The 27,369-nt window shown below is 37.7% G+C and overlaps 1 protein-coding gene across 1 annotated transcript; it reads left to right on the forward strand.

The window, feature by feature from the left end:
• The first annotated feature begins 1,198 nt into the window (after positions 1 to 1,198).
• Positions 1,199 to 3,595, forward strand: LOC143263768 (uncharacterized). The gene has a single exon (XM_076528486.1). The coding sequence runs from the start codon at positions 1,367 to 1,369 to the stop codon at positions 3,593 to 3,595; it is 2,229 nt and encodes a 742-aa protein (XP_076384601.1). The 5' UTR covers positions 1,199 to 1,366.
• Positions 3,596 to 27,369: the final 23,774 nt, after the last annotated feature.

Here is a 27,369-nt window from a genome sequence, read left to right on the forward strand (position 1 = left end):
AACGCACACACGAGACAGATTAATCATGAGAAACGATAACATCGCGGCATTCGTGACCACCAGTGGCCACCCGCTGGATGTGGGCGACATCGACCTCTTTAAAGCCGGAAAAATTCCCAAAATCTCAGACCTCACCTTGTCCCGCGCAAGAGTATTAAAACTGGGTAACAAAAGACTAATCCTACTCCCAATTAAAAATTCACAACACCACTTGGCAACCTACGAAGACCTACTCGAACTGTCCCAATCAATACTAGATGTAGCAACAGAACTGCAGTTAGATTCCATTAGTATCTCAAAAACACAATTGGACGATATACCATGGCACACTATTTATAAATTATTAGTTAACACTTTCGCAACTACCAACACAAAAATCTTTGCATGTGGCAACGAAGTCATTATACCCAAAGAGAGTGAGCGCCTGACTATCGTGAAGGAAAACCATCTGTCCGCTTTCGCCGGACACAAGGGAATTACCAAAACCTACAGGAGAATACGGGAAAAATATTATTGGCCCACATTGAAAAAAGAGGTACAGGAATTCGTTAACGCATGCGAATCATGCCAAAGGAAAAAATTAGTAAGGAACAAAACACGACAACCCATGACTATTACGGACACACCGGGTAAATCCTTCGAGAAAATATCTATGGACATAGTCGGCCCCCTCCCCACATCACCGAAAAATTATGCTTACATCCTTACAATCCAAGATCTCCTGACCAAATACTCCATGGCCCTCCCATTACGGACAGCAACAGCAATCGAGATCGCAGACACCTTCATAAAAAATTTCATTTGTCGATTCGGCGCACCGAAAGGTATCCTAACCGACCAAGGTGCCAATTTTCTGAGTTCCCTAATGAAGAATATTGCTAAAAGATTCAAAATTGATCAATTTAAAACAACCGCGTTCAGACCCCAAGGTAATGGCTCAATCGAAAGGTCGCACCATGTATTAATCGAATACCTCAAACAATACATGTCCAAGGGCGACTGGGACGAGTGGCTCCCGCTCGCAATGTTTTCGTATAATACAAGCGTACACGAAGGTACCCTCTATACCCCACACGAACTAGTGTTCGGATCTTTGGCAAGAACTCCGTCAGCCAACTCCCTAGCTCACGACTCATCCAACGAGTCCTACGCGAGATACTTAGAAAATTTACAAATTAAAATAACAGAAACCCTGACAGACGCCAGGAACAATCTAACCGTAGCGAAAAGGAGATCGAAGGCATATTACGACAGGAGGACGAACACGCAGTCCTTTTCCGTCGGAGATAGAGTCTACCTCCTCAAGGAGCCCAAACGTGGGAAATTCGACGACGAATACGTCGGCCCCTATACCGTCTTGGAATGCATGGGTAATTGTAACGTGCGACTTAAGATAAGGAATGGTTCTCGAGTAGTACATACCGATAAGATTAAGCGCGCCCCCACACAAACACACCATGTACAAACCATAACACACTCAACCACCACCACCACCGGAAGAGCCCCACAGCAGCAGCAATATATGACCGCAGGAGAACTACAAAACCGACACCAGTTTACTACGTGCAACGCGATCATGAAGACCTCAACCATCTGCATCATTGTCGCAATAGTGGAATCAGCCGCGGCCTTAATAGGCTACGACTGCAACAGCCCCACGCTAAACACCTCGACAATTTCTACGATCAACAAACCCAAGTGTGAGTATACAGACACTAAACTCAACACTTCAAGCGTCCCGATCCAGCTGCTCCAACTCGTGAATTTCAAAGATGTCCCAGCATTCCAATGCAAAGTCGAAATCGACCGAACAATATACCACTGCGGGATGTACTCGCACACGTCCGTGGTTAGCAACGGAAGACAGGAATACATCCTAAACACCCCGAGGGACATTTGTAGAACGATGCACGACGCTGGAATTTTGACTCTGCCTCCCGCGGGACAAGTAATTGGTTTGGAACGAAACAGCACCACAACCCGGAGTTTCACACTAGCAGGATCGATCAAACAGGACGGTACCTGCGGCGGAACCACCTATAGTGACCCATACGGCACGTGGGACAACGTGGTGGTCCAAGCAATTGTTAAAATCACTCTGAAGACATTTAGAGCGCCCGTCAAACTTAACAGCAACCAGCTCTACCTGCCCAACGGACAACGCTGCGCCCTGAGCGAGGAATATTGTATGGACGCCGAGGATGGATACACTTACTGGACAGGCCTTCCCGAGGATCCGTGCCGCACGAATAATTACAATGTCCTTTACGAGGGTAGGGCAATCAAAGCCACCACAAAAGATAACAACTTCGCCTCCATCTACACGGTGACTTCTGGCGATACAGCGTTCGCCCTGACGAGCACCGGCCGAACACAAACGTGCGGATATACGCTGATCAAGACGGAGCACCCCAAACTCCTAATTCTCGAAACATCAAAGGAAGGAAAGTTCAAAAACATAGCAAAACCCCAAGAAAATAATTTGGACATTTTTACATATGTGAACACCAAATTCGTCTATGTGGAAAAACACCTGAAATCGCAAATCGTAGCCCTCTACAAGGATATGATGAAGCAGAAATGCCAAACGGAACAACAAATACTTAAAAATATAATTTCCTTGGTACACACATCACCTGCGGAAGTGGCTGCCACAATAACCAGGGAGCCGGGATACATGGCCCTCCCCGCCGGCGAGGTTATATACATCGTCAAGTGCGTGCCGGTCCAGTGCACGCTCAGGAAAACGGACGACTGCTTCGACGAACTCCCAGTATCATATAGGAACGGTTCCTTCTTCCTGACTCCCAAAACACGAATCCTCGTGAGAACGGGAACACGAAGGACGTGCAACGAACTAATTCCACCTACCTACCGCATCCATGGCACTTGGTACAAATTCACACCGAGGCCGGTGGAAAGCGCCCCACCACCACCACTACAGCCACTGACCACCTCGACATGGAAGTATACGGATCCATCCAATCTCGCAAGCGGAGGTATCTACACAGAAGAGGACCTCCAAAAACTCAACGAACATATAATGTTCCCGATAGAAAGGACGGCCGTCGTGAACGCACTGGCGCAGGGGGCATCTGGAAGACAATACGCCAGCGATTCTATCAGGATGTACAACCTGATGGACGAAAAGACACTGCAGCAAATAGCGGAGTCAACCGGAGAGAAAATTTGGAGCGGATTCGTGCAGTTCGGATCGGCCATGGCAGGGATAATAGGCATCTATATAGCCCTGAGAATCGTAAAATTAATAGTCAGTACGATTCTCAATGGAATTGCCCTCCACGCTGCATACGGATGGAGCTTGCAGCTACTCGCAGCATGTTGGAGTGCCTTGGCTCACTTCTGCCTCTATTTAAAGGACCAGGACCGTGGAAGTGGTAGTGAAGTAACCGAGAACAAAGTTCCCCTTGAGTGCGTGACAGTAAAACAAAACCCCATAAGCGAAAACCCAAGTGCAAGCGAAAACCCAAACAATCCCAAAGACTCTAAAAAGGAATCATTAGAACTGTACATCTCCCGAACACCCCAGTACGTCAGATACAAAAAGGTCGCCCAAGACCCAGAGGAAGAATAATCCCTGCGGCATTATCCTTCCTGCGAAAGGGGGGAGGTGTTACGTCTCCCGACGTTTGATTAAGGACAATTACCATATAATTACTCGAATAAATATAAAATAAGTAAATATGTATTCACCTTATCATCGTAAGAATAAGATGCACACTCAGTTACATACCCACCTTCATAAGACACTACAGAACTCTACGTTAACTACACATTCTTTACCAACCACACAGAACCCACCGAACTCCACTATACCGAAAATACTAAACCGCATGAACACTAATACTTAAGTAACATTAGAACATAACTCGTGGCGTTAGACATATTCTAAGTAGCCACAATTGCGCGCGGACTGGTGTTACGTCAGTCCGCTGAACGTGGCATCCCCGCTCCGAGCGCTCCGTTGCCATGGAGACCTCCCTCCACGACGACCGAGCCTACCAAGATGGCGGCGGGATCGCAGCCGAGGAGTACCCATGCGGAGCCGAGCAGAGCAGTTTCCGCATCCAACCTCTACGACTCGACTTCTCAGCTCCCAACCGGGGAGACCTTTCGGTTCCATATACAGTCAAACTCTCAGCGATTATAACGTTAGGAATTCTATTCGTAGGAAGTAAGAACGCGCTTTGTAGTTTATATTATAATAGAATATACTATTTAGTTAGACTCAATTCAATTCATTTCCCCAACGTCCTGCATCCGGAGATCACTTCACCGAAACCCCGATCGAGCTACCAACCGCCAACGCCCAGGAAAGTCTCGACGACGCCGGGGCCTGCCAATAACCTCCCCTACACAAAATCAGGCCGAACACCGATCCAGGGGATGAGCGGAGGCAACGAGGTAAGTGCAGTGCAATCATCCCAAATAGAGCCGAGTTGACGGGTCGTGAGACCCTGTAATACGCGAACGGTACGCGTCGCGTGTGCAAAACGGTGGTTCGAAATACGTCTGTTTCCGCGGTCCGTAGAAAGGTAACATATATTTTTCGGAACGTCTACCGCGGGACGTAACAGTTTGTTGTTTGTTGTTTGTTGTTTGTTGTTTGTTGTTTGTTGTTTGTTGTTTGTTGTTTGTTGTTTGTTGTTTGTTGTTTGTTGTTTGTTGTTTGTTGTTTGTTGTTTGTTGTTTGTTGTTTGTTGTTTGTTGTTTGTTGTTTGTTGTTTGTTGTTTGTTGTTTGTTGTTTGTTGTTTGTTGTTTGTTGTTTGTTGTTTGTTGTTTGCTGTTTGTTGTTTGTTGTTTGTTGTTTGTTGTTTGTTGTTTGTTGTTTGTTGTTTGTTGTTTGTTGTTTGTTGTTTGTTGTTTGTTGTTTGTTGTTTGTTGTTTGTTGTTTGTTGTTTGTTGTTTGTTGTTTGTTGTTTGTTGTTTGTTGTTTGTTGTTTGTTGTTTGTTGTTTGTTGTTTGTTGTTTGTTGTTTGTTGTTTGTTGTTTGTTGTTTGTTGTTTGTTGTTTGTTGTTTGTTGTTTGTTGTTTGTTGTTTGTTGTTTGTTGTTTGTTGTTTGTTGTTTGTTGTTTGTTGTTTGTTGTTTGTTGTTTGTTGTTTGTTGTTTGTTGTTTGTTGTTTGTTGTTCGTTGTTTGTTGTTTGTTGTTTGTTGTTTGTTGTTTGTTGTTTGTTGTTTGTTGTTTGTTGTTTGTTGTTTGTTGTTTGTTGTTTGTTGTTTGTTGTTTGTTGTTTGTTGTTTGTTGTTTGTTGTTTGTTGTTTGTTGTTTGTTGTTTGTTGTTTGTTGTTTGTTGTTTGTTGTTTGTTGTTTGTTGTTCGTTGTTTGTTGTTTGTTGTTTGTTGTTTGTTGTTTGTTGTTTGTTGTTTGTTGTTTGTTGTTTGTTGTTTGTTGTTTGTTCTTCGTTGTTTGTTGTTTGTTGTTTGTTGTTTGTTGTTTGTTGTTTGTTCTTCGTTGTTTGTTGTTTGTTCTTCGTTGTTTGTTGTTTGTTGTTTGTTGTTTGTTCTTCGTTGTTTGTTGTTTGTTGTTTGTTGTTTGTTGTTTGTTGTTTGTTGTTTGTTGTTTGTTGTTTGTTGTTTGTTGTTTGTTGTTTGTTGTTTGTTGTTTGTTGTTTGTTGTTTGTTGTTTGTTGTTTGTTGTTTGTTGTTTGTTGTTTGTTGTTTGTTGTTTGTTGTTTGTTGTTTGTTGTTTGTTGTTTGTTGTTTGTTGTTTGTTGTTTGTTGTTTGTTGTTTGTTGTTTGTTGTTTGTTGTTTGTTGTTTGTTGTCTGTTGTCTGTTGTTTGTTGTTTGTTGTTTGTTGTCTGTTGTCTGTTGTCTGTTGTTCGTTGCTGGTTGTTCGTTGCTGGTTGTTCGTTGCTGGTTGTTCGTTGCTGGTTGTTCGTTGCTGGTTGTTCGTTGCTGGTTGTTCGTTGCTGGTTATTCGTTGCTGGTTGTTCGTTGCTGGTTGTTCGTTGCTGGTTGTTCGTTGCTGGTTGTTCGTTGTTCGTTGTTCGTTGTTCGTTGTTCGTTGTTCGTTGTTCGTTGTTCGTTGTTCGTTGTTCGTTGTTCGTTGTTCGTTGTTCGTTGTTCGTTGTTCGTTGTTCGTTGTTCGTTGTTCGTTGTTCGTTGTTCGTTGTTCGTTGCTGGTTGTTCGTTGCTGGTTGTTCGTTGTTCGTTGTTCGTTGTTCGTTGTTCGTTGTTCGTTGTTCGTTGTTCGTTGTTCGTTGTTCGTTGTTCGTTGTCCGTTGTTCGTTGATCGTTGTTCGTTGATCGTTGTTCGTTGTTCGTTGTTCGTTGTTCGTTGTTCGTTGTTCGTTGTTCGTTGTTCGTTGTTCGTTGTTCGTTGTTCGTTGTTCGATGTTCGTTGTTCGTTGTTCGTTGTTCGTTGTTCGTTGTTCTTTGTTCGTTGTTCGTTGTTCGTTGTTCGTTGTTCGTTGTTCGTTGTTCGTTGTTCGTTGTTCGTTGTTCGTTGTTCGTTGTTCGTTGTTCGTTGTTCGTTGTTCGTTGTTCGTTGTTCGTTGTTCGTTGTTCGTTGTACGTTGTTCGTTGTTCGTTGCTCGTTGCTCGTTGGTCGTTGCTCGTTGCTCGTTGGTCGTTGCTCGTTGCTCGTTGTTCGTTGCTCGTTGCTCGTTGTTCGTTGTTCGTTGTTCGTTGTTCGTTGTTCGTTGTTCGTTGTTCGTTGTTTGTTCTTCGTTGTTTGTTGTTTGTTCTTCGTTGTTTGTTCTTCGTTGTTTGTTGTTTGTTCTTCGTTGTTTGTGGTTTGTTCTTCGTTGTTTGTGGTTTGTTCTTCGTTGTTTGTTGTTCGTTGTTTGTTGTTCGTTGTTCGTTGTTCGTTGTTCGTTCTTCGTTGTTCGTTCTTCGTTGTTCGTTCTTCGTTCTTCGTTGTTCGTTCTTCGTTGTTCGTTCTTCGTTCTTCGTTCTTCGTTCTTCGTTCTTCGTTCTTCGTTCTTCGTTCTTCGTTCTTCGTTCTTCGTTGTTCGTTCTTCGTTGTTCGTTCTTCGTTGTTCGTTCTTCGTTGTTCGTTCTTCGTTGTTCGTTCTTCGTTGTTCGTTGTTCGTTGTTCGTTCTTCGTTGTTCGTTCTTCGTTCTTCGTTCTTCGTTCTTCGTTCTTCGTTCTTCGTTCTTCGTTGTTCGTTGTTCGTTCTTCGTTGTTCGTTGTTCGTTGTTCGTTGTTCGTTGTTCGTTGTTCGTTGTTCGTTGTTCGTTGTTCGTTGTTCGTTGTTCGTTGTTCGTTGTTCGTTGTTCGTTGTTCGTTGTTCGTTGTTCGTTGTTCGTTGTTCGTTGTTCGTTGTTCGTTGTTCGTTGTTCGTTGTTCGTTGATCGTTGTTCGTTGTTCGTTGTTCGTTGTTCGTTGTTCGTTGTTCGTTGTTCGTTGTTCGTTGTTCGTTGTTCGTTGTTCGTTGTTCGTTGTTCGTTGTTCGTTGTTCGTTGTTCGTTGTTCGTTGTTCGTTGTTCGTTGTTCGTTGTTCGTTGTTCGTTGTTCGTTGTTCGTTGTTCGTTGTTCGTTGTTCGTTGTTCGTTGTTCGTTGTTCGTTGTTCGTTGTTCGTTGTTCGTTGTTCGTTGTTCGTTGTTCGTTGTTCGTTGTTCGTTGTTCGTTGCTCGTTGTTCGTTGTTCGTTGTTCGTTGTTCGTTGTTCATTGTTCGTTGGTCGTTGGTCGTTGCTCGTTGCTCGTTGTTCGTTGCTCGTTGCTCGTTGTTCGTTGCTCGTTGCTCGTTGTTCGTTGCTCGTTGCTCGTTGTTCGTTGCTCGTTGTTTGTTCTTCGTTGCTCGTTGTTTGTTCTTCGTTGCTCGTTGTTTGTTCTTCGTTGTTTGTTCTTCGTTGTTTGTTGTTGGTTGTTTGTTGTTCGTTGTTCGTTGTTCGTTGTTCGTTGTTCGTTGTTCGTTGTTCGTTGTTCGTTGTTTGTTCTTCGTTGTTCGTTCTTCGTTCTTCGTTCTTCGTTCTTCGTTCTTCGTTCTTCGTTCTTCGTTCTTCGTTCTTCGTTCTTCGTTGTTCGTTGTTCGTTCTTCGTTGTTCGTTCTTCGTTGTTCGTTCTTCGTTGTTCGTTCTTCGTTGTTCGTTCTTCGTTGTTCGTTCTTCGTTGTTCGTTCTTCGTTGTTCGTTCTTCGTTGTTCGTTCTTCGTTGTTCGTTCTTCGTTGTTCGTTCTTCGTTCTTCGTTGTTCGTTGATCGTTGTTCGTTGTTCGTTGTTCGTTGTTCGTTGTTCGTTGTTCGTTGTTCGTTGTTCGTTGTTCGTTGTTCGTTGTTCGTTGTTCGTTGTTCGTTGTTCGTTGTTCGTTGTTCGTTGTTCGTTGTTCGTTGTTCGTTGTTCGTTGTTCGTTGTTCGTTGTTCGTTGTTCGTTGTTCGTTGTTCGTTGTTCGTTGTTCGTTGTTCGTTGTTCGTTGTTCGTTGTTCGTTGTTCGTTGTTCGTTGTTCGTTGTTCGTTGTTCGTTGTTCGTTGTTCGTTGTTCGTTGTTCGTTGTTCGTTGTTCGTTGTTCGTTGTTCGTTGTTCGTTGTTCGTTGTTCGTTGTTCGTTGTTCGTTGTTCGTTGTTCGTTGTTCGTTGTTCGTTGTTCGTTGTTCGTTGTTCGTTGTTCGTTGTTCGTTGTTCGTTGTTCGTTGTTCGTTGTTCGTTGTTCGTTGTTCGTTGTTCGTTGTTCGTTGTTCGTTGTTCGTTGTTCGTTGTTCGTTGTTCGTTGTTCGTTGTTCGTTGTTCGTTGTTCGTTGTTCGTTGTTCGTTGTTCGTTGTTCGTTGTTCGTTGTTCGTTGTTCGTTGTTCGTTCTTCGTTGTTCGTTCTTCGTTGTTCGTTCTTCGTTGTTCGTTCTTCGTTGTTCGTTCTTCGTTGTTCGTTCTTCGTTGTTCGTTCTTCGTTGTTCGTTCTTCGTTGTTCGTTCTACGTTGTTCGTTGATCGTTGTTCGTTGATCGTTGATCGTTGTTCGTTGTTCGTTGTTCGTTGTTCGTTGTTCGTTGTTCGTTGTTCGTTGTTCGTTGTTCGTTGTTCGTTGTTCGTTGTTCGTTGTTCGTTGTTCGTTGTTCGTTGTTCGTTGTTCGTTGTTCGTTGTTCGTTGTTCGTTGTTCGTTGTTCGTTGTTCGTTGTTCGTTGTTCGTTGTTCGTTGTTCGTTGTTCGTTGTTCGTTGTTCGTTGTTCGTTGTTCGTTGTTCGTTGTTCGTTGTTCGTTGTTCGTTGTTCGTTGTTCGTTGTTCGTTGTTCGTTGTTCGTTGTTCGTTGTTCGTTGTTCGTTGTTCGTTGTTCGTTGTTCGTTGTTCGTTGTTCGTTGTTCGTTGTTCGTTGTTCGTTGTTCGTTGTTCGTTGTTCGTTGTTCGTTGTTCGTTGTTCGTTGTTCGTTGTTCGTTGTTCGTTGTTCGTTGTTCGTTGTTCGTTGTTCGTTGTTCGTTGTTCGTTGTTCGTTGTTCGTTGTTCGTTGTTCGTTGTTCGTTGTTCGTTGTTCGTTGTTCGTTGTTCGTTGTTCGTTGTTCGTTGTTCGTTGTTCGTTGTTCGTTGTTCGTTGTTCGTTGTTCGTTGTTCGTTGTTCGTTGTTCGTTGTTCGTTGTTCGTTGTTCGTTGTTCGTTGTTCGTTGTTCGTTGTTCGTTGTTCGTTGTTCGTTGTTCGTTGTTCGTTGTTCGTTGTTCGTTGTTCGTTGTTCGTTGTTCGTTGTTCGTTGTTCGTTGTTCGTTGTTCGTTGTTCGTTGTTCGTTGTTCGTTGTTCGTTGTTCGTTGTTCGTTGTTCGTTGTTCGTTGTTCGTTGTTCGTTGTTCGTTGTTCGTTGTTCGTTGTTCGTTGTTCGTTGTTCGTTGTTCGTTGTTCGTTGTTCGTTGTTCGTTGTTTGTTGTTCGTTGTTCGTTGTTCGTTGTTCGTTGTTCGTTGTTCGTTGTTCGTTGTTCGTTGTTCGTTGTTCGTTGTTCGTTGTTCGTTGTTTGTTCTTCGTTGTTTGCTGTTTGTTCTTCGTTGTTTGTTGTTTGTTCTTCGTTGTTTGTTGTTTGTACTTCGTTCTTCGTTGTTTGTTCTTCGTTGTTTGTTCTTCGTTGTTTGTTCTTCGGTGTTTGTTCTTCGTTGTTTGTTCTTCGTTGTTTGTTGTTTGTTCTTCGTTGTTTGTTCTTCGTTGTTTGTTCTTCGTTGTTTGTTGTTTGTTCTTCGTTGTTTGTTGTTTGTTGTTTGTTCTTCGTCGTTTGTTGTTTGTTCTTCGTCGTTTGTTGTTTGTTGTTTGTTGTTTGTTGTTTGTTGTTTGTTGTTTGTTGTTTGTTGTTTGTTCTTCGTTGTTTGTTGTTTGTTGTTTGTTGTTTGTTGTTTGTTCTTCGTTGTTTGTTGTTTGTTCTTCGTTGTTTGTTGTTTATTCTTCGTTGTTTGTTGTTTGTTCTTCGTTGTTTGTTGTTTGTTCTTCGTTGTTTGTTGTTTGTTCTTCGTTGTTTGTTGCTTGTTCTTCGTTGTTTGTTGCTTGTTCTTCGTTGTTTGTTGCTTGTTCTTCGTTGTTTGTTGCTTGTTCTTCGTTGTTTGTTGCTTGTTCTTCGTTGTTTGTTGCTTGTTCTTCGTTGTTTGTTGTTTGTTCTTCGTTGTTTGTTGTTTGTTCTTCGTTGTTTGTTGTTTGTTCTTCGTTGTTTGTTGTTTGTTGTTTGTTCTTCGTTGTTTGTTGTTTGTTGTTTGTTGTTTGTTCTTCGTTGTTTGTTGTTTGTTGTTTGTTCTTCGTTGTTTGTTCTTCGTTGTTTGTTCTTCGTTGTTTGTTGTTTGTTCTTCGTTGTTTGTTGTTTGTTGTTTGTTCTTCGTCGTTTGTTGTTTGTTGTTTGTTCTTCGTTGTTTGTTGTTTGTTGTTTGTTCTTCGATGTTTGTTGTTTGTTCTTCGTTGTTTGTTGTTTGTTGTTTGTTCTTCGTTGTTTGTTGTTTGTTGTTTGTTGTTTGTTCTTCGTTGTTTGTTGTTTGTTGTTTGTTCTTCGTTGTTTGTTGTTTGTTCTTTGTTGTTTGTTGTTTGTACTTCGTTCTTCGTTGTTTGTTCTTCGTTGTTTGTTCTTCGTTGTTTGTTCTTCGTTGTTTGTTCTTCGTTGTTTGTTCTTCGTTGTTTGTTGTTGGTTCTTCGTTGTTTGTTCTTCGTTGTTTGCTGTTTGTTCTTCGTTGTTTGCTGTTTGTTCTTCGTTGTTTGTTGTTTGTTCTTCGTTGTTTGTTGTTTGTTCTTCGTTGTTTGTTGTTTGTTCTTCGTTGTTTGTTGTTTGTTCATCGTTGTTTGTTGTTTGTTCTTCGTTGTTTGTTGTTTGTTCTTCGTTGTTTGTTGTTTGTTCTTCGTTGTTTGTTGTTTGTTCTTCGTTGTTTGTTGTTTGTTCTTCGTTGTTTGTTGTTTGTTCTTCGTTGTTTGTTGTTTGTTCTTCGTTGTTTGTTGTTTGTTCTCCGTTGTTTGTTGTTTGTTGTTTGTTGTTTGTTCTTCGTTTTTTGTTGTTTGTTGTTTGTTCTTCGTTGTTTGTTGTTTGTTCTTCGTTGTTTGTTGTTTGTTCTTCGTTGTTTCTTGTTTGTTGTTTGTTCTTCGTTGTTTGTTCTTCGTTGCTTGTTCTTCGTTGTTTGTTCTTCGTTGTTTGATCTTCGTTGTTTGTTCTTCGTTGTTTGTTCTTCGTTGTTTGTTCTTCGTTGTTTGTTCTTCGTTGTTTGTTCTTCGTTGTTTGTTCTTCGTTGTTTGTTCTTCGTTGTTTGTTCTTCGTTGTTTGTTCTTCGTTGTTTGTTCTTCGTTGTTTGTTCTTCGTTGTTTGTTCTTCGTTGTTTGTTCTTCGTTGTTTGTTCTTCGTTGTTTGTTGTTTGTTCTTCGTTGTTTGTTGTTTGTTCTTCGTTGTTTGTTCTTCGTTGTTTGTTCTTCGTTGTTTGTTGTTTGTTGTTTGTTGTTTTTTCTTCGTTGTTTGTTGTTTGTTGTTTGTTGTTTGTTCTTCGTTATTTGTTCTTCGTTGTTTGTTCTTCGTTGTTTGTTGTTTGTTCTTCGTTGTTTGTTGTTTGTTGTTTTTTCTTCGTCGTTTGTTGTTTGTTGTTTGTTCTTCGTTGTTTGTTGTTTGTTCTTCGTTGTTTGTTGTTTGTTCTTCGTTGTTTGTTGTTTGTTCTTCGTTGTTTGTTGTTTGTTGTTTGTTCTTCGTTGTTTGTTGTTTGTTGTTTGTTCTTCGTTGTTTGTTGTTTGTTGTTTGTTGTTTGTTCTTCGTTGTTTGTTGTTTGTTGTTTGTTCTTCGTTGTTTGTTCTTCGTTGTTTGTTCTTCGTTGTTTGTTATTTGTTCTTCGTTGTTTGTTGTTTGTTGTTTGTTCTTCGTCGTTTGTTGTTTGTTGTTTGTTCTTCGTTGTTTGTTGTTTGTTCTTCGTTGTTTGTTGTTTGTTCTTCGTTGTTTGTTGTTTGTTCTTCGTTGTTTGTTGTTTGTTCTTCGTTGTTTGTTGTTTGTTCTTCGTTGTTTGTTGTTTGTTCTTCGTTGTTTGTTGTTTGTTCTTCGTTGTTTGTTGTTTGTTCTTCGTTGTTTGTTGCTTGTTCTTCGTTGTTTGTTGCTTGTTCTTCGTTGTTTGTTGCTTGTTCTTCGTTGTTTGTTGCTTGTTCTTCGTTTTTTGTTGCTTGTTCTTCGTTGTTTGTTGCTTGTTCTTCGTTGTTTGTTGCTTGTTCTTCGTTGTTTGTTGCTTGTTCTTCGTTGTTTGTTGTTTGTTCTTCGTTGTTTGTTGTTTGTTCTTCGTTGTTTGTTGTTTGTTCTTCGTTGTTTGTTGTTTGTTCTTCGTTGTTTGTTGTTTGTTCTTCGTTGTTTGTTGTTTGTTCTTCGTTGTTTGTTGTTTGTTCTTCGTTGTTTGTTGTTTGTTCTTCGTTGTTTGTTGTTTGTTCTTCGTTGTTTGTTTTTTGTTGTTTGTTCTTCGTTGTTTGTTGTTTGTTGTTTGTTCTTCGTTGTTTGTTGTTTGTCCTTCGTTGTTTGTTGTTTGTTGTTTGTTCTTCGTTGTTTGTTGTTTGTTCTTCGTTGTTTGTTGTTTGTTGTTTGTTCTTCGTTGTTTGTTGTTTGTTCTTCGTTGTTTGTTGTTTGTTCTTCGTTGTTTGTTGTTTGTTCTTCGTTCTTTGTTGTTTGTTCTTCGTTCTTTGTTGTTTGTTGTTTGTTCTTCGTTGTTTGTTGTTTGTTCTTTGTTGTTTGTTGTTTGTTGTTTGTTGTTTGTTGTTTGTTCTTCGTTGTTTGTTGTTTGTTCTTCGTTGTTCGTTGTTTGTTCTTCGTTGTTCGTTGTTTGTTCTTCGTTGTTCGTTGTTTGTTCTTCGTTGTTTGTTGTTTGTTCTTCGTTGTTTGTTGTTTGTACTTCGTTGTTTGTTGTTTGTTCTTCGTTGTTTGTTGTTTGTTCTTCGTTGTTTGTTGTTTGTTCTTCGTTGTTTGTTGTTTGTTCTTCGTTGTTTGTTGTTTGTTCTTCGTTGTTTGTTGTTTGTTCTTCGTTGTTTGTTGTTTGTTCTTCGTTGTTTGTTGTTTGTTCTTCGTTGTTTGTTGTTTGTTCTTCGTTGTTTGTTGTTTGTTCTTCGTTGTTTGTTGTTTGTTCTTCGTTGTTTGTTGTTTGTTCTTCGTTGTTTGTTGTTTGTTGTTCGTTGTTTGTTGTTTGTTCTTCGTTGTTTGTTGTTTGTTCTTCGTTGTTTGTTGTTTGTTCTTCGTTGTTTGTTGTTTGTTCTTCGTTGTTTGTTGTTTGTTGTTCGTTGTTTGTTGTTTGTTCTTCGTTGTTTGTTGTTTGTTCTTCGTTGTTTGTTGTTTGTTCTTCGTTGTTTGTTGTTTGTTCTTCGTTGTTTGTTGTTTGTTCTTCGTTGTTTGTTGTTTGTTCTTCGTTGTTTGTTGTTTGTTCTTCGTTGTTTGTTGTTTGTTCTTCGTTGTTTGTTGTTTGTTCTTCGTTGTTTGTTGTTTGTTCTTCGTTGTTTGTTGTTTGTTCTTCGTTGTTTGTTGTTTGTTCTTCGTTGTTTGTTGTTTGTTGTTTGTTCTTCGTTGTTTGTTGTTTGTTCTACGTTGTTTGTTGTTTGTTCTTCGTTGTTTGTTGTTTGTTGTTTGTTCTTCGTTGTTTGTTCTTCGTTGTTTGTTCTTCGTTGTTTGTTCTTCGTTGTTTGTTCTTCGTTGTTTGTTCTTCGTTGTTTGTTCTTCGTTGTTTGTTCTTCGTTGTTTGTTCTTCGTTGTTTGTTCTTCGTTGATTGTTCTTCGTTGTTTGTTCTTCGTTGTTTGTTCTTCGTTGTTCGTTCTTCGTTCTTCGTTGTTTGTTCTTCGTTGTTTGTTGTTTCTTGTTTGTTCTTCGTTGTTTGTAGTTTGTTCTTCGTTGTTTGTTGTTTGTTCTTCGTTGTTTGTTGTTTGTTCTTCGTTGTTTGTTGTTTGTTCTTCGTTGTTTGTTGTTTGTTCTTCGTTGTTTGTTGTTTGTTCTTCGTTGTTTGTTGTTTGTTCTTCGTTGTTTGTTGTTTGTTCTTCGTTGTTTGTTTTTTGTTGTTTGTTCTTCGTTGTTTGTTGTTTGTTGTTTGTTCTTCGTTGTTTGTTGTTTGTCCTTCGTTGTTTGTTGTTTGTTGTTTGTTCTTCGTTGTTTGTTGTTTGTTCTTCGTTGTTTGTTGTTTGTTGTTTGTTCTTCGTTGTTTGTTGTTTGTTCTTCGTTGTTTGTTGTTTGTTCTTCGTTGTTTGTTGTTTGTTCTTCGTTCTTTGTTGTTTGTTCTTCGTTCTTTGTTGTTTGTTGTTTGTTCTTCGTTGTTTGTTGTTTGTTCTTTGTTGTTTGTTGTTTGTTCTTTGTTGTTTGTTCTTCGTTGTTTGTTGTTTGTTCTTCGTTGTTTGTTGTTTGTTCTTCGTTGTTCGTTGTTTGTTCTTCGTTGTTCGTTGTTTGTTCTTCGTTGTTCGTTGTTTGTTCTTCGTTGTTCGTTGTTTGTTCTTCGTTGTTTGTTGTTTGTACTTCGTTGTTTGTTGTTTGTTCTTCGTTGTTTGTTGTTTGTTCTTCGTTGTTTGTTGTTTGTTCTTCGTTGTTTGTTGTTTGTTCTTCGTTGTTTGTTGTTTGTTCTTCGTTGTTTGTTGTTTGTTCTTCGTTGTTTGTTGTTTGTTCTTCGTTGTTTGTTCTTAGTTGTTTGTTGTTTGTTCTTCGTTGTTTGTTGTTTGTTGTTTGTTCTTCGTTGTTTGTTGTTTGTTGTTTGTTGTTTGTTGTTTGTTGTTTGTTGTTTGTTGTTTGTTGTTTGTTGTTTGTTGTTTGTTGTTTGTTGTTTGTTGTTTGTTGTTTGTTGTTTGTTGTTTGTTGTTTGTTGTTTGTTGTTTGTTGTTTGTTGTTTGTTGTTTGTTGTTTGTTGTTTGTTGTTTGTTGTTTGTTGTTTGTTGTTTGTTGTTTGTTGTTTGTTGTTTGTTGTTTGTTGTTTGTTGTTTGTTGTTTGTTGTTTGTTGTTTGTTGTTTGTTGTTTGTTGTTTGTTGTTTGTTGTTTGTTGTTTGTTGTTTGTTGTTTGTTGTTTGTTGTTTGTTGTTTGTTGTTTGTTGTTTGTTGTTTGTTGTTTGTTGTTTGTTGTTTGTTGTTTGTTGTTTGTTGTTTGTTGTTTGTTGTTTGTTGTTTGTTGTTTGTTGTTTGTTGTTTGTTGTTTGTTGTTTGTTGTTTGTTGTTTGTTGTTTGTTGTTTGTTGTTTGTTGTTTGTTGTTTGTTGTTTGTTGTTTGTTGTTTGTTGTTTGTTGTTTGTTGTTTGTTGTTTGTTGTTTGTTGTTTGTTGTTTGTTGTTTGTTGTTTGTTGTTTGTTGTTTGTTGTTTGTTGTTTGTTGTTTGTTGTTTGTTGTTTGTTGTTTGTTGTTTGTTGTTTGTTGTTTGTTGTTTGTTGTTTGTTGTTTGTTGTTTGTTGTTTGTTGTTTGTTGTTTGTTGTTTGTTGTTTGTTGTTTGTTGTTTGTTGTTTGTTGTTTGTTGTTTGTTGTTTGTTGTTTGTTGTTTGTTGTTTGTTGTTTGTTGTTTGTTGTTTGTTGTTTGTTGTTTGTTGTTTGTTGTTTGTTGTTTGTTGTTTGTTGTTTGTTGTTTGTTGTTTGTTGTTTGTTGTTTGTTGTTTGTTGTTTGTTGTTTGTTGTTTGTTGTTTGTTGTTTGTTGTTTGTTGTTTGTTGTTTGTTGTTTGTTGTTTGTTGTTTGTTGTTTGTTGTTTGTTGTTTGTTGTTTGTTGTTTGTTGTTTGTTGTTTGTTGTTTGTTGTTTGTTGTTTGTTGTTTGTTGTTTGTTGTTTGTTGTTTGTTGTTTGTTGTTTGTTGTTTGTTGTTTGTTGTTTGTTGTTTGTTGTTTGTTGTTTGTTGTTTGTTGTTTGTTGTTTGTTGTTTGTTGTTTGTTGTTTGTTGTTTGTTGTTTGTTGTTTGTTGTTTGTTGTTTGTTGTTTGTTGTTCGTTGTTTGTTGTTTGTTGTTCGTTGTTTGTTGTTTGTTGTTTGTTGTTTGTTGTTTGTTGTTTGTTGTTTGTTGTTTGTTGTTTGTTGTTTGTTGTTTGTTGTTTGTTGTTTGTTGTTTGTTGTTTGTTGTTTGTTGTTTGTTGTTTGTTGTTTGTTGTTTGTTGTTTGTTGTTTGTTGTTTGTTGTTTGTTGTTTGTTGTTTGTTGTTTGTTGTTTGTTGTTTGTTGTTTGTTGTTTGTTGTTTGTTGTTTGTTGTTTGTTGTTTGTTGTTTGTTGTTTGTTGTTTGTTGTTTGTTGTTTGTTGTTTGTTGTTTGTTGTTTGTTGTTTGTTGTTTGTTGTTTGTTGTTTGTTGTTTGTTGTTTGTTGTTTGTTGTTTGTTGTTTGTTGTTTGTTGTTTGTTGTTTGTTGTTTGTTGTTTGTTGTTTGTTGTTTGTTGTTTGTTGTTTGTTGTTTGTTGTTTGTTGTTTGTTGTTTGTTGTTTGTTGTTTGTTGTTTGTTGTTTGTTGTTTGTTGTTTGTTGTTTGTTGTTTGTTGTTTGTTGTTTGTTGTTTGTTGTTTGTTGTTTGTTGTTTGTTGTTTGTTGTTTGTTGTTTGTTGTTTGTTGTTTGTTGTTTGTTGTTTGTTGTTTGTTGTTTGTTGTTTGTTGTTTGTTGTTTGTTGTTTGTTGTTTGTTGTTTGTTGTTTGTTGTTTGTTGTTTGTTGTTTGTTGTTTGTTGTTTGTTGTTTGTTGTTTGTTGTTTGTTGTTTGTTGTTTGTTGTTTGTTGTTTGTTGTTTGTTGTTTGTTGTTTGTTGTTTGTTGTTTGTTGTTTGTTGTTTGTTGTTTTTTGTTTGTTGTTTGTTGTTTGTTGTTTGTTGTTTGTTGTTTGTTGTTTGTTGTTTTTTGTTTGTTGTTTGTTGTTTTTTGTTTGTTGTTTTTTGTTTGTTGTTTGTTGTTTGTTGTTCGTTGTTTGTTGTTCGTTGTTTGTTGTTTGTTGTTTGTTGTTTGTTGTTTGTTGTTTTTTGTTTGTTGTTTGTTGTTTGTTGTTTGTTGTTTGTTGTTTGTTGTTTGTTGTTTGTTGTTTTTTGTTTGTTGTTTGTTGTTTGTTGTTTGTTGTTTGTTGTTTGTTGTTTGTTGTTTGTTGTTCGTTGTTTGTTGTTCGTTATTTGTTGTTCGTTGTTTGTTGTTTGTTGTTTGTTGTTTGTTGTTTGTTGTTTGTTGTTCGTTGTTTGTTGTTTGTTGTTTGTTGTTTGTTGTTTGTTGTTTGTTGTTTGTTGTTTGTTGTTTGTTGTTTGTTGTTTGTTGTTTGTTGTTCGTTGTTCGTTGTTTGTTGTTTGTTGTTTGTTGTTTGTTGTTTGTTGTTTGTTGTTTGTTGTTCGTTGTTCGTTGTTTGTTGTTTGTTGTTTGTTGTTTGTTGTTTGTTGTTTGTTGTTTGTTGTTTGTTGTTTGTTGTTTGTTGTTTGTTGTTTGTTGTTTGTTGTTTGTTGTTTGTTGTTTGTTGTTTGTTGTTTGTTGTTTGTTGTTTGTTGTTTGTTCTTCGTTGTTTGTTGTTTGTTCTTCGTTGTTTGTTCTTCGTTGTTTGTTGTTTGTTCTTCGTTGTTTGTTGTTTGTTCTTCGTTGTTTGTTGTTTGTTGTTTGTTGTTTGTTCTTCGTTGTTTGTTGTTTGTTGTTTGTTGTTTGTTGTTTGTTGTTTGTTGTTTGTTGTTTGTTGTTTGTTGTTTGTTGTTTGTTGTTTGTTGTTTGTTGTTTGTTGTTTGTTGTTTGTTGTTTGTTGTTTGTTGTTTGTTGTTTGTTGTTTGTTGTTTGTTGTTTGTTGTTTGTTGTTTGTTGTTTGTTGTTTGTTGTTTGTTGTTTGTTGTTTGTTGTTTGTTGTTTGTTGTTTGTTGTTTGTTGTTTGTTGTTTGTTGTCTGTTGTCTGTTGTTTGTTGTTTGTTGTTTGTTGTTTGTTGTTTGTTGTCTGTTGTCTGTTGTCTGTTGTTTGTTGTTTGTTGTTCGTTGCTGGTTGTTCGTTGCTGGTTGTTCGTTGCTGGTTGTTCGTTGCTGGTTGTTCGTTGCTGGTTGTTCGTTGCTGGTTGTTCGTTGCTGGTTGTTCGTTGCTGGTTGTTCGTTGCTGGTTGTTCGTTGCTGGTTGTTCGTTGCTGGTTGTTCGTTGCTGGTTGTTCGTTGTTCGTTGTTCGTTGTTCGTTGTTCGTTGTTCGTTGTTCGTTGTTCGTTGTTCGTTGTTCGTTGTTCGTTGTTCGTTGTTCGTTGTTCGTTGTTCGTTGTTCGTTGTTCGTTGCTGGTTGTTCGTTGCTGGTTGTTCGTTGCTGGTTGTTCGTTGTTCGTTGTTCGTTGTTCGTTGTTCGTTGTTCGTTGTTCGTTGTTCGTTGTTCGTTGTCCGTTGTTCGTTGATCGTTGTTCGTTGATCGTTGTTCGTTGTTCGTTGTTCGTTGTTCGTTGTTCGTTGTTCGTTGTTCGTTGTTCGTTGTTCGTTGTTCGTTGTTCGTTGTTCGTTGTTCGTTGTTCGTTGTTCGATGTTCGTTGTTCGTTGTTCGTTGTTCGTTGTTCGTTGTTCGTTGTTCTTTGTTCGTTGTTCGTTGTTCGTTGTTCGTTGTTCGTTGTTCGTTGTTCGTTGTTCGTTGTTCGTTGTTCGTTGTTCGTTGTTCGTTGTTCGTTGTTCGTTGTTCGTTGTTCGTTGTTCGTTGTTCGTTGTTCGTTGTTCGTTGTTCGTTGTTCGTTGTTCGTTGTACGTTGTTCGTTGTTCGTTGTTCGTTGTTCGTTGGTCGTTGCTCGTTGCTCGTTGGTCGTTGCTCGTTGCTCGTTGTTCGTTGCTCGTTGCTCGTTGTTCGTTGCTCGTTGCTCGTTGTTCGTTGTTCGTTGTTCGTTGTTCGTTGTTTGTTCTTCGTTGTTTGTTGTTTGTACTTCGTTGTTTGTTGTTTGTTCTTCGTTGTTTGTTCTTCGTTGTTTGTTGTTTGTTCTTCGTTGTTTGTTGTTTGTTCTTCGTTGTTTGTGGTTTGTTCTTCGTTGTTTGTGGTTTGTTCTTCGTTGTTTGTTGTTCGTTGTTTGTTGTTCGTTGTTCGTTGTTCGTTGTTCGTTGTTCGTTCTTCGTTGTTCGTTCTTCGTTCTTCGTTCTTCGTTGTTCGTTCTTCGTTGTTCGTTCTTCGTTGTTCGTTCTTCGTTCTTCGTTCTTCGTTCTTCGTTCTTCGTTCTTCGTTGTTCGTTCTTCGTTCTTCGTTGTTCGTTCTTCGTTGTTCGTTCTTCGTTGTTCGTTCTTCGTTGTTCGTTCTTCGTTGTTCGTTCTTCGTTGTTCGTTCTTCGTTGTTCGTTGTTCGTTGTTCGTTCTTCGTTCTTCGTTCTTCGTTCTTCGTTCTTCGTTCTTCGTTCTTCGTTCTTCGTTCTTCGTTGTTCGTTGTTCGTTCTTCGTTGTTCGTTGTTCGTTGTTCGTTGTTCGTTGTTCGTTGTTCGTTGTTCGTTGTTCGTTGTTCGTTGTTCGTTGTTCGTTGTTCGTTGTTCGTTGTTCGTTGTTCGTTGTTCGTTGTTCGTTGTTCGTTGTTCGTTGTTCGTTGTTCGTTGTTCGTTGTTCGTTGTTCGTTGTTCGTTGTTCGTTGTTCGTTGTTCGTTGTTCGTTGTTCGTTGTTCGTTGTTCGTTGTTCGTTGTTCGTTGTTCGTTGTTCGTTGTTCGTTGATCGTTGTTCGTTGTTCGTTGTTCGTTGTTCGTTGTTCGTTGTTCGTTGTTCGTTGTTCGTTGTTCGTTGTTCGTTGTTCGTTGTTCGTTGTTCGTTGTTCGTTGTTCGTTGTTCGTTGTTCGTTGTTCGTTGTTCGTTGTTCGTTGTTCGTTGTTCGTTGTTCGTTGTTCGTTGTTCGTTGTTCGTTGGTCGTTGGTCGTTGCTCGTTGGTCGTTGGTCGTTGCTCGTTGCTCGTTGTTCGTTGCTCGTTGCTCGTTGTTCGTTGCTCGTTGCTCGTTGTTCGTTGCTCGTTGCTCGTTGTTCGTTGCTCGTTGCTCGTTGTTCGTTGCTCGTTGTTTGTTCTTCGTTGTTTGTTGTTTGTTCTTCGTTGTTTGTTGTTTGTTCTTCGTTGTTTGTTGTTTGTTCTTCGTTGTTTGTTCTTCGTTGTTTGTTGTTTGTTCTTCGTTGTTTGTTGTTTGTTCTTCGTTGTTTGTTGTTGGTTGTTTGTTGTTCGTTGTTCGTTGTTCGTTGTTCGTTGTTCGTTGTTCGTTGTTCGTTGTTCGTTGTTCGTTGTTTGTTCTTCGTTGTTCGTTCTTCGTTCTTCGTTCTTCGTTCTTCGTTCTTCGTTCTTCGTTCTTCGTTCTTCGTTGTTCGTTGTTCGTTCTTCGTTGTTCGTTCTTCGTTGTTCGTTCTTCGTTGTTCGTTCTTCGTTGTTCGTTCTTCGTTGTTCGTTCTTCGTTGTTCGTTCTTCGTTGTTCGTTCTTCGTTGTTCGTTCTTCGTTCTTCGTTGTTCGTTCTTCGTTGTTCGTTGTTCGTTGATCGTTGTTCGTTGTTCGTTGTTCGTTGTTCGTTGTTCGTTGTTCGTTGTTCGTTGTTCGTTGTTCGTTGTTCGTTGTTCGTTGTTCGTTGTTCGTTGTTCGTTGTTCGTTGTTCGTTGTTCGTTGTTCGTTGTTCGTTGTTCGTTGTTCGTTGTTCGTTGTTCGTTGTTCGTTGTTCGTTGTTCGTTGTTCGTTGTTCGTTGTTCGTTGTTCGTTGTTCGTTGTTCGTTGTTCGTTGTTCGTTGTTCGTTGTTCGTTGTTCGTTGTTCGTTGTTCGTTGTTCGTTGTTCGTTGTTCGTTGTTCGTTGTTCGTTGTTCGTTGTTCGTTGTTCGTTGTTCGTTGTTCGTTGTTCGTTGTTCGTTGTTCGTTGTTCGTTGTTCGTTGTTCGTTGTTCGTTGTTCGTTGTTCGTTGTTCGTTGTTCGTTGTTCGTTGTTCGTTGTTCGTTGTTCGTTGTTCGTTGTTCGTTGTTCGTTGTTCGTTGTTCGTTGTTCGTTGTTCGTTGTTCGTTGTTCGTTGTTCGTTGTTCGTTGTTCGTTGTTCGTTGTTCGTTGTTCGTTGTTCGTTGTTCGTTGTTCGTTGTTCGTTGTTCGTTGTTCGTTGTTCGTTGTTCGTTGTTCGTTGTTCGTTGTTCGTTGTTCGTTGTTCGTTGTTCGTTGTTCGTTGTTCGTTGTTCGTTGTTCGTTGTTCGTTGTTCGTTGTTCGTTGTTCGTTGTTCGTTGTTCGTTGTTCGTTGTTCGTTGTTCGTTGTTCGTTGTTCGTTGTTCGTTGTTCGTTGTTCGTTGTTCGTTGTTCGTTGTTCGTTGTTCGTTGTTCGTTGTTCGTTGTTCGTTGTTCGTTGTTCGTTGTTCGTTGTTCGTTGTTCGTTGTTCGTTGTTCGTTGTTCGTTGTTCGTTGTTCGTTGTTCGTTGTTCGTTGTTCGTTGTTTGTTCTTCGTTGTTTGCTGTTTGTTCATCGTTGTTTGTTGTTTGTTCTTCGTTGTTTGTTGTTTGTTCTTCGTTGTTTGTTGTTTGTTCTTCGTTGTTTGTTGTTTGTTCTTCGTTGTTTGTTGTTTGTTCTTCGTTGTTTGTTGTTTGTTCTTCGTTGTTTGTTGTTTGTTCTCCGTTGTTTGTTGTTTGTTGTTTGTTGTTTGTTCTTCGTTTTTTGTTGTTTGTTGTTTGTTCTTCGTTGTTTGTTGTTTGTTCTTCGTTGTTTGTTGTTTGTTCTTCGTTGTTTCTTGTTTGTTGTTTGTTCTTCGTTGTTTGTTCTTCGTTGTTTGTTGTTTGTTGTTTGTTCTTCGTTGTTTGTTGTTTGTTGTTTGTTCTTCGTTGTTTGTTCTTCGTTGTTTGTTCTTCGTTGTTTGTTCTTCGTTGTTTGTTCTTCGTTGCTTGTTCTTCGTTGTTTGTTCTTCGTTGTTTGTTCTTCGTTGTTTGTTCTTCGTTGTTTGTTCTTCGTTGTTTGTTCTTCGTTGTTTGTTCTTCGTTGTTTGTTCTTCGTTGTTTGTTCTTCGTTGTTTGTTCTTCGTTGTTTGTTCTTCGTTGTTTGTTCTTCGTTGTTTGTTCTTCGTTGTTTGTTCTTCGTTGTTTGTTCTTCGTTGTTTGTTCTTCGTTGTTTGTTCTTCGTTGTTTGTTCTTCGTTGTTTGTTGTTTGTTCTTCGTTGTTTGTTGTTTGTTCTTCGTTGTTTGTTCTTCGTTGTTTGTTCTTCGTTGTTTGTTGTTTGTTGTTTGTTGTTTTTTCTTCGTTGTTTGTTGTTTGTTGTTTGTTGTTTGTTCTTCGTTATTTGTTCTTCGTTGTTTGTTCTTCGTTGTTTGTTGTTTGTTCTTCGTTGTTTGTTGTTTGTTGTTTTTTCTTCGTCGTTTGTTGTTTGTCGTTTGTTCTTCGTTGTTTGTTGTTTGTTCTTCGTTGTTTGTTGTTTGTTCTTCGTTGTTTGTTGTTTGTTGTTTGTTGTTTGTTCTTCGTTGTTTGTTGTTTGTTGTTTGTTCTTCGTTGTTTGTTCTTCGTTGTTTGTTCTTCGTTGTTTGTTATTTGTTCTTCGTTGTTTGTTGTTTGTTGTTTGTTCTTCGTCGTTTGTTGTTTGTTGTTTGTTCTTCGTTGTTTGTTGTTTGTTCTTCGTTGTTTGTTGTTTGTTCTTCGTTGTTTGTTGTTTGTTCTTCGTTGTTTGTTGTTTGTTCTTCGTTGTTTGTTGTTTGTTCTTCGTTGTTTGTTGTTTGTTCTTCGTTGTTTGTTGTTTGTTCTTCGTTGTTTGTTGTTTGTTCTTCGTTGTTTGTTGTTTGTTCTTCGTTGTTTGTTGCTTGTTCTTCGTTGTTTGTTGCTTGTTCTTCGTTGTTTGTTGCTTGTTCTTCGTTGTTTGTTGCTTGTTCTTCGTTGTTTGTTGCTTGTTCTTCGTTGTTTGTTGCTTGTTCTTCGTTGTTTGTTGCTTGTTCTTCGTTGTTTGTTGTTTGTTCTTCGTTGTTTGTTGTTTGTTCTTCGTTGTTTGTTGTTTGTTCTTCGTTGTTTGTTGTTTGTTCTTCGTTGTTTGTTGTTTGTTCTTCGTTGTTTGTTGTTTGTTCTTCGTTGTTTGTTGTTTGTTCTTCGTTGTTTGTTGTTTGTTCTTCGTTGTTTGTTGTTTGTTGTTTGTTCTTCGTTGTTTGTTGTTTGTTGTTTGTTCTTCGTTGTTTGTTGTTTGTCCTTCGTTGTTTGTTGTTTGTTGTTTGTTCTTCGTTGTTTGTTGTTTGTTCTTCGTTGTTTGTTGTTTGTTGTTTGTTCTTCGTTGTTTGTTGTTTGTTCTTCGTTGTTTGTTGTTTGTTCTTCGTTGTTTGTTGTTTGTTCTTCGTTCTTTGTTGTTTGTTCTTCGTTCTTTGTTGTTTGTTGTTTGTTCTTCGTTGTTTGTTGTTTGTTCTTTGTTGTTTGTTGTTTGTTGTTTGTTGTTTGTTCTTCGTTGTTTGTTGTTTGTTCTTCGTTGTTCGTTGTTTGTTCTTCGTTGTTCGTTGTTTGTTCTTCGTTGTTCGTTGTTTGTTCTTCGTTGTTTGTTGTTTGTTCTTCGTTGTTTGTTGTTTGTACTTCGTTGTTTGTTGTTTGTTCTTCGTTGTTTGTTGTTTGTTCTTCGTTGTTTGTTGTTTGTTCTTCGTTGTTTGTTGTTTGTTCTTCGTTGTTTGTTGTTTGTTCTTCGTTGTTTGTTGTTTGTTCTTCGTTGTTTGTTGTTTGTTCTTCGTTGTTTGTTGTTTGTTCTTCGTTGTTTGTTGTTTGTTCTTCGTTGTTTGTTGTTTGTTCTTCGTTGTTTGTTGTTTGTTCTTCGTTGTTTGTTGTTTGTTGTTCGTTGTTTGTTGTTTGTTCTTCGTTGTTTGTTGTTTGTTCTTCGTTGTTTGTTGTTTGTTCTTCGTTGTTTGTTGTTTGTTCTTCGTTGTTTGTTGTTTGTTCTTCGTTGTTTGTTGTTTGTTGTTCGTTGTTTGTTGTTTGTTCTTCGTTGTTTGTTGTTTGTTCTTCGTTGTTTGTTGTTTGTTCTTCGTTGTTTGTTGTTTGTTTTTTGTTGTTTGTTCTTCGTTGTTTGTTGTTTGTTGTTTGTTCTTCGTTGTTTGTTGTTTGTTCTTCGTTGTTTGTTGTTTGTTCTTCGTTGTTTGTTGTTTGTTCTTCGTTGTTTGTTGTTTGTTCTTCGTTGTTTGTTGTTTGTTCTTCGTTGTTTGTTGTTTGTTCTTCGTTGTTTGTTGTTTGTTGTTTGTTCTTCGTTGTTTGTTGTTTGTTCTACGTTGTTTGTTGTTTGTTCTTCGTTGTTTGTTGTTTGTTGTTTGTTCTTCGTTGTTTGTTCTTCGTTGTTTGTTCTTCGTTGTTTGTTCTTCGTTGTTTGTTCTTCGTTGTTTGTTCTTCGTTGTTTGTTCTTCGTTGTTTGTTCTTCGTTGTTTGTTCTTCGTTGATTGTTCTTCGTTGTTTGTTCTTCGTTGTTTGTTCTTCGTTGTTCGTTCTTCGTTCTTCGTTGTTTGTTCTTCGTTGTTTGTTGTTTCTTGTTTGTTCTTCGTTGTTTGTAGTTTGTTCTTCGTTGTTTGTTGTTTGTTCTTCGTTGTTTGTTGTTTGTTCTTCGTTGTTTGTTGTTTGTTCTTCGTTGTTTGTTGTTTGTTCTTCGTTGTTTGTTGTTTGTTCTTCGTTGTTTGTTGTTTGTTCTTCGTTGTTTGTTGTTTGTTCTTCGTTGTTTGTTTTTTGTTGTTTGTTCTTCGTTGTTTGTTGTTTGTTGTTTGTTCTTCGTTGTTTGTTGTTTGTCCTTCGTTGTTTGTTGTTTGTTGTTTGTTCTTCGTTGTTTGTTGTTTGTTCTTCGTTGTTTGTTGTTTGTTGTTTGTTCTTCGTTGTTTGTTGTTTGTTCTTCGTTGTTTGTTGTTTGTTCTTCGTTGTTTGTTGTTTGTTCTTCGTTCTTTGTTGTTTGTTCTTCGTTCTTTGTTGTTTGTTGTTTGTTCTTCGTTGTTTGTTGTTTGTTCTTTGTTGTTTGTTGTTTGTTCTTTGTTGTTTGTTCTTCGTTGTTTGTTGTTTGTTCTTCGTTGTTTGTTGTTTGTTCTTCGTTGTTCGTTGTTTGTTCTTCGTTGTTCGTTGTTTGTTCTTCGTTGTTCGTTGTTTGTTCTTCGTTGTTCGTTGTTTGTTCTTCGTTGTTCGTTGTTTGTTCTTCGTTGTTTGTTGTTTGTACTTCGTTGTTTGTTGTTTGTTCTTCGTTGTTTGTTGTTTGTTCTTCGTTGTTTGTTGTTTGTTCTTCGTTGTTTGTTGTTTGTTCTTCGTTGTTTGTTGTTTGTTCTTCGTTGTTTGTTGTTTGTTCTTCGTTGTTTGTTGTTTGTTCTTAGTTGTTTGTTCTTAGTTGTTTGTTGTTTGTTCTTCGTTGTTTGTTGTTTGTTGTTTGTTCTTCGTTGTTTGTTGTTTGTTGTTTGTTGTTTGTTGTTTGTTGTTTGTTGTTTGTTGTTTGTTGTTTGTTGTTTGTTGTTTGTTGTTTGTTGTTTGTTGTTTGTTGTTTGTTGTTTGTTGTTTGTTGTTTGTTGTTTGTTGTTTGTTGTTTGTTGTTTGTTGTTTGTTGTTTGTTGTTTGTTGTTTGTTGTTTGTTGTTTGTTGTTTGTTGTTTGTTGTTTGTTGTTTGTTGTTTGTTGTTTGTTGTTTGTTGTTTGTTGTTTGTTGTTTGTTGTTTGTTGTTTGTTGTTTGTTGTTTGTTGTTTGTTGTTTGTTGTTTGTTGTTTGTTGTTTGTTGTTTGTTGTTTGTTGTTTGTTGTTTGTTGTTTGTTGTTTGTTGTTTGTTGTTTGTTGTTTGTTGTTTGTTGTTTGTTGTTTGTTGTTTGTTGTTTGTTGTTTGTTGTTTGTTGTTTGTTGTTTGTTGTTTGTTGTTTGTTGTTTGTTGTTTGTTGTTTGTTGTTTGTTGTTTGTTGTTTGTTGTTTGTTGTTTGTTGTTTGTTGTTTGTTGTTTGTTGTTTGTTGTTTGTTGTTTGTTGTTTGTTGTTTGTTGTTTGTTGTTTGTTGTTTGTTGTTTGTTGTTTGTTGTTTGTTGTTTGTTGTTTGTTGTTTGTTGTTTGTTGTTTGTTGTTTGTTGTTTGTTGTTTGTTGTTTGTTGTTTGTTGTTTGTTGTTTGTTGTTTGTTGTTTGTTGTTTGTTGTTTGTTGTTTGTTGTTTGTTGTTTGTTGTTTGTTGTTTGTTGTTTGTTGTTTGTTGTTTGTTGTTTGTTGTTTGTTGTTTGTTGTTTGTTGTTTGTTGTTTGTTGTTTGTTGTTTGTTGTTTGTTGTTTGTTGTTTGTTGTTTGTTGTTTGTTGTTTGTTGTTTGTTGTTTGTTGTTTGTTGTTTGTTGTTTGTTGTTTGTTGTTTGTTGTTTGTTGTTTGTTGTTTGTTGTTTGTTGTTTGTTGTTTGTTGTTTGTTGTTTGTTGTTTGTTGTTTGTTGTTTGTTGTTTGTTGTTTGTTGTTTGTTGTTTGTTGTTTGTTGTTTGTTGTTTGTTGTTTGTTGTTTGTTGTTTGTTGTTTGTTGTTTGTTGTTTGTTGTTTGTTGTTTGTTGTTTGTTGTTTGTTGTTTGTTGTTTGTTGTTTGTTGTTTGTTGTTTGTTGTTTGTTGTTTGTTGTTTGTTGTTTGTTGTTTGTTGTTTGTTGTTTGTTGTTTGTTGTTTGTTGTTTGTTGTTTGTTGTTTGTTGTTTGTTCTTCGTTGTTTGTTGTTTGTTCTTCGTTGTTTGTTGTTTGTTCTTCGTTGTTTGTTGTTTGTTCTTCGTTGTTTGTTGTTTGTTCTTCGTTGTTTGTTCTTAGTTGTTTGTTGTTTGTTCTTCGTTGTTTGTTGTTTGTTGTTTGTTGTTTGTTGTTTGTTGTTTGTTGTTTGTTGTTTGTTGTTTGTTGTTTGTTGTTTGTTGTTTGTTGTTTGTTGTTCGTTGTTCGTTGTTTGTTGTTCGTTGTTTGTTGTTCGTTGTTTGTTGTTTGTTGTTCGTTGTTTGTTGTTTGTTGTTTGTTGTTTGTTGTTTGTTGTTTGTTGTTTGTTGTTTGTTGTTTGTTGTTTGTTGTTTGTTGTTCGTTGTTTGTTGTCCGTTGTTTGTTGTTTGTTGTCCGTTGTTTGTTGTTTGTTGTTGGTTGTTCGTTGTTTGTTGTTCGTTGTTTGTTGTTTGTTGTTTGTTGTTTGTTGTTTGTTGTTTGTGGTTTGTTGTTCGTTGTTTGTTGTTCGTTGTCCGTTGTTTGTTGTTTGTTCTTCGTTGTTTGTTG

Source organism: Megalopta genalis, unplaced genomic scaffold (genome assembly GCF_051020955.1).
Source record: "Megalopta genalis isolate 19385.01 unplaced genomic scaffold, iyMegGena1_principal scaffold1476, whole genome shotgun sequence".
Lineage (NCBI taxonomy): Eukaryota > Metazoa > Arthropoda > Insecta > Hymenoptera > Halictidae > Megalopta > Megalopta genalis.

Excerpts from the sequence above, each read along its gene's own strand:
- LOC143263768 (XM_076528486.1), top strand. The coding sequence starts at position 1,367 with ATGGGTAATTGTAACGTGCGACTTAAGATAAGGAATGGTTCTCGAGTA.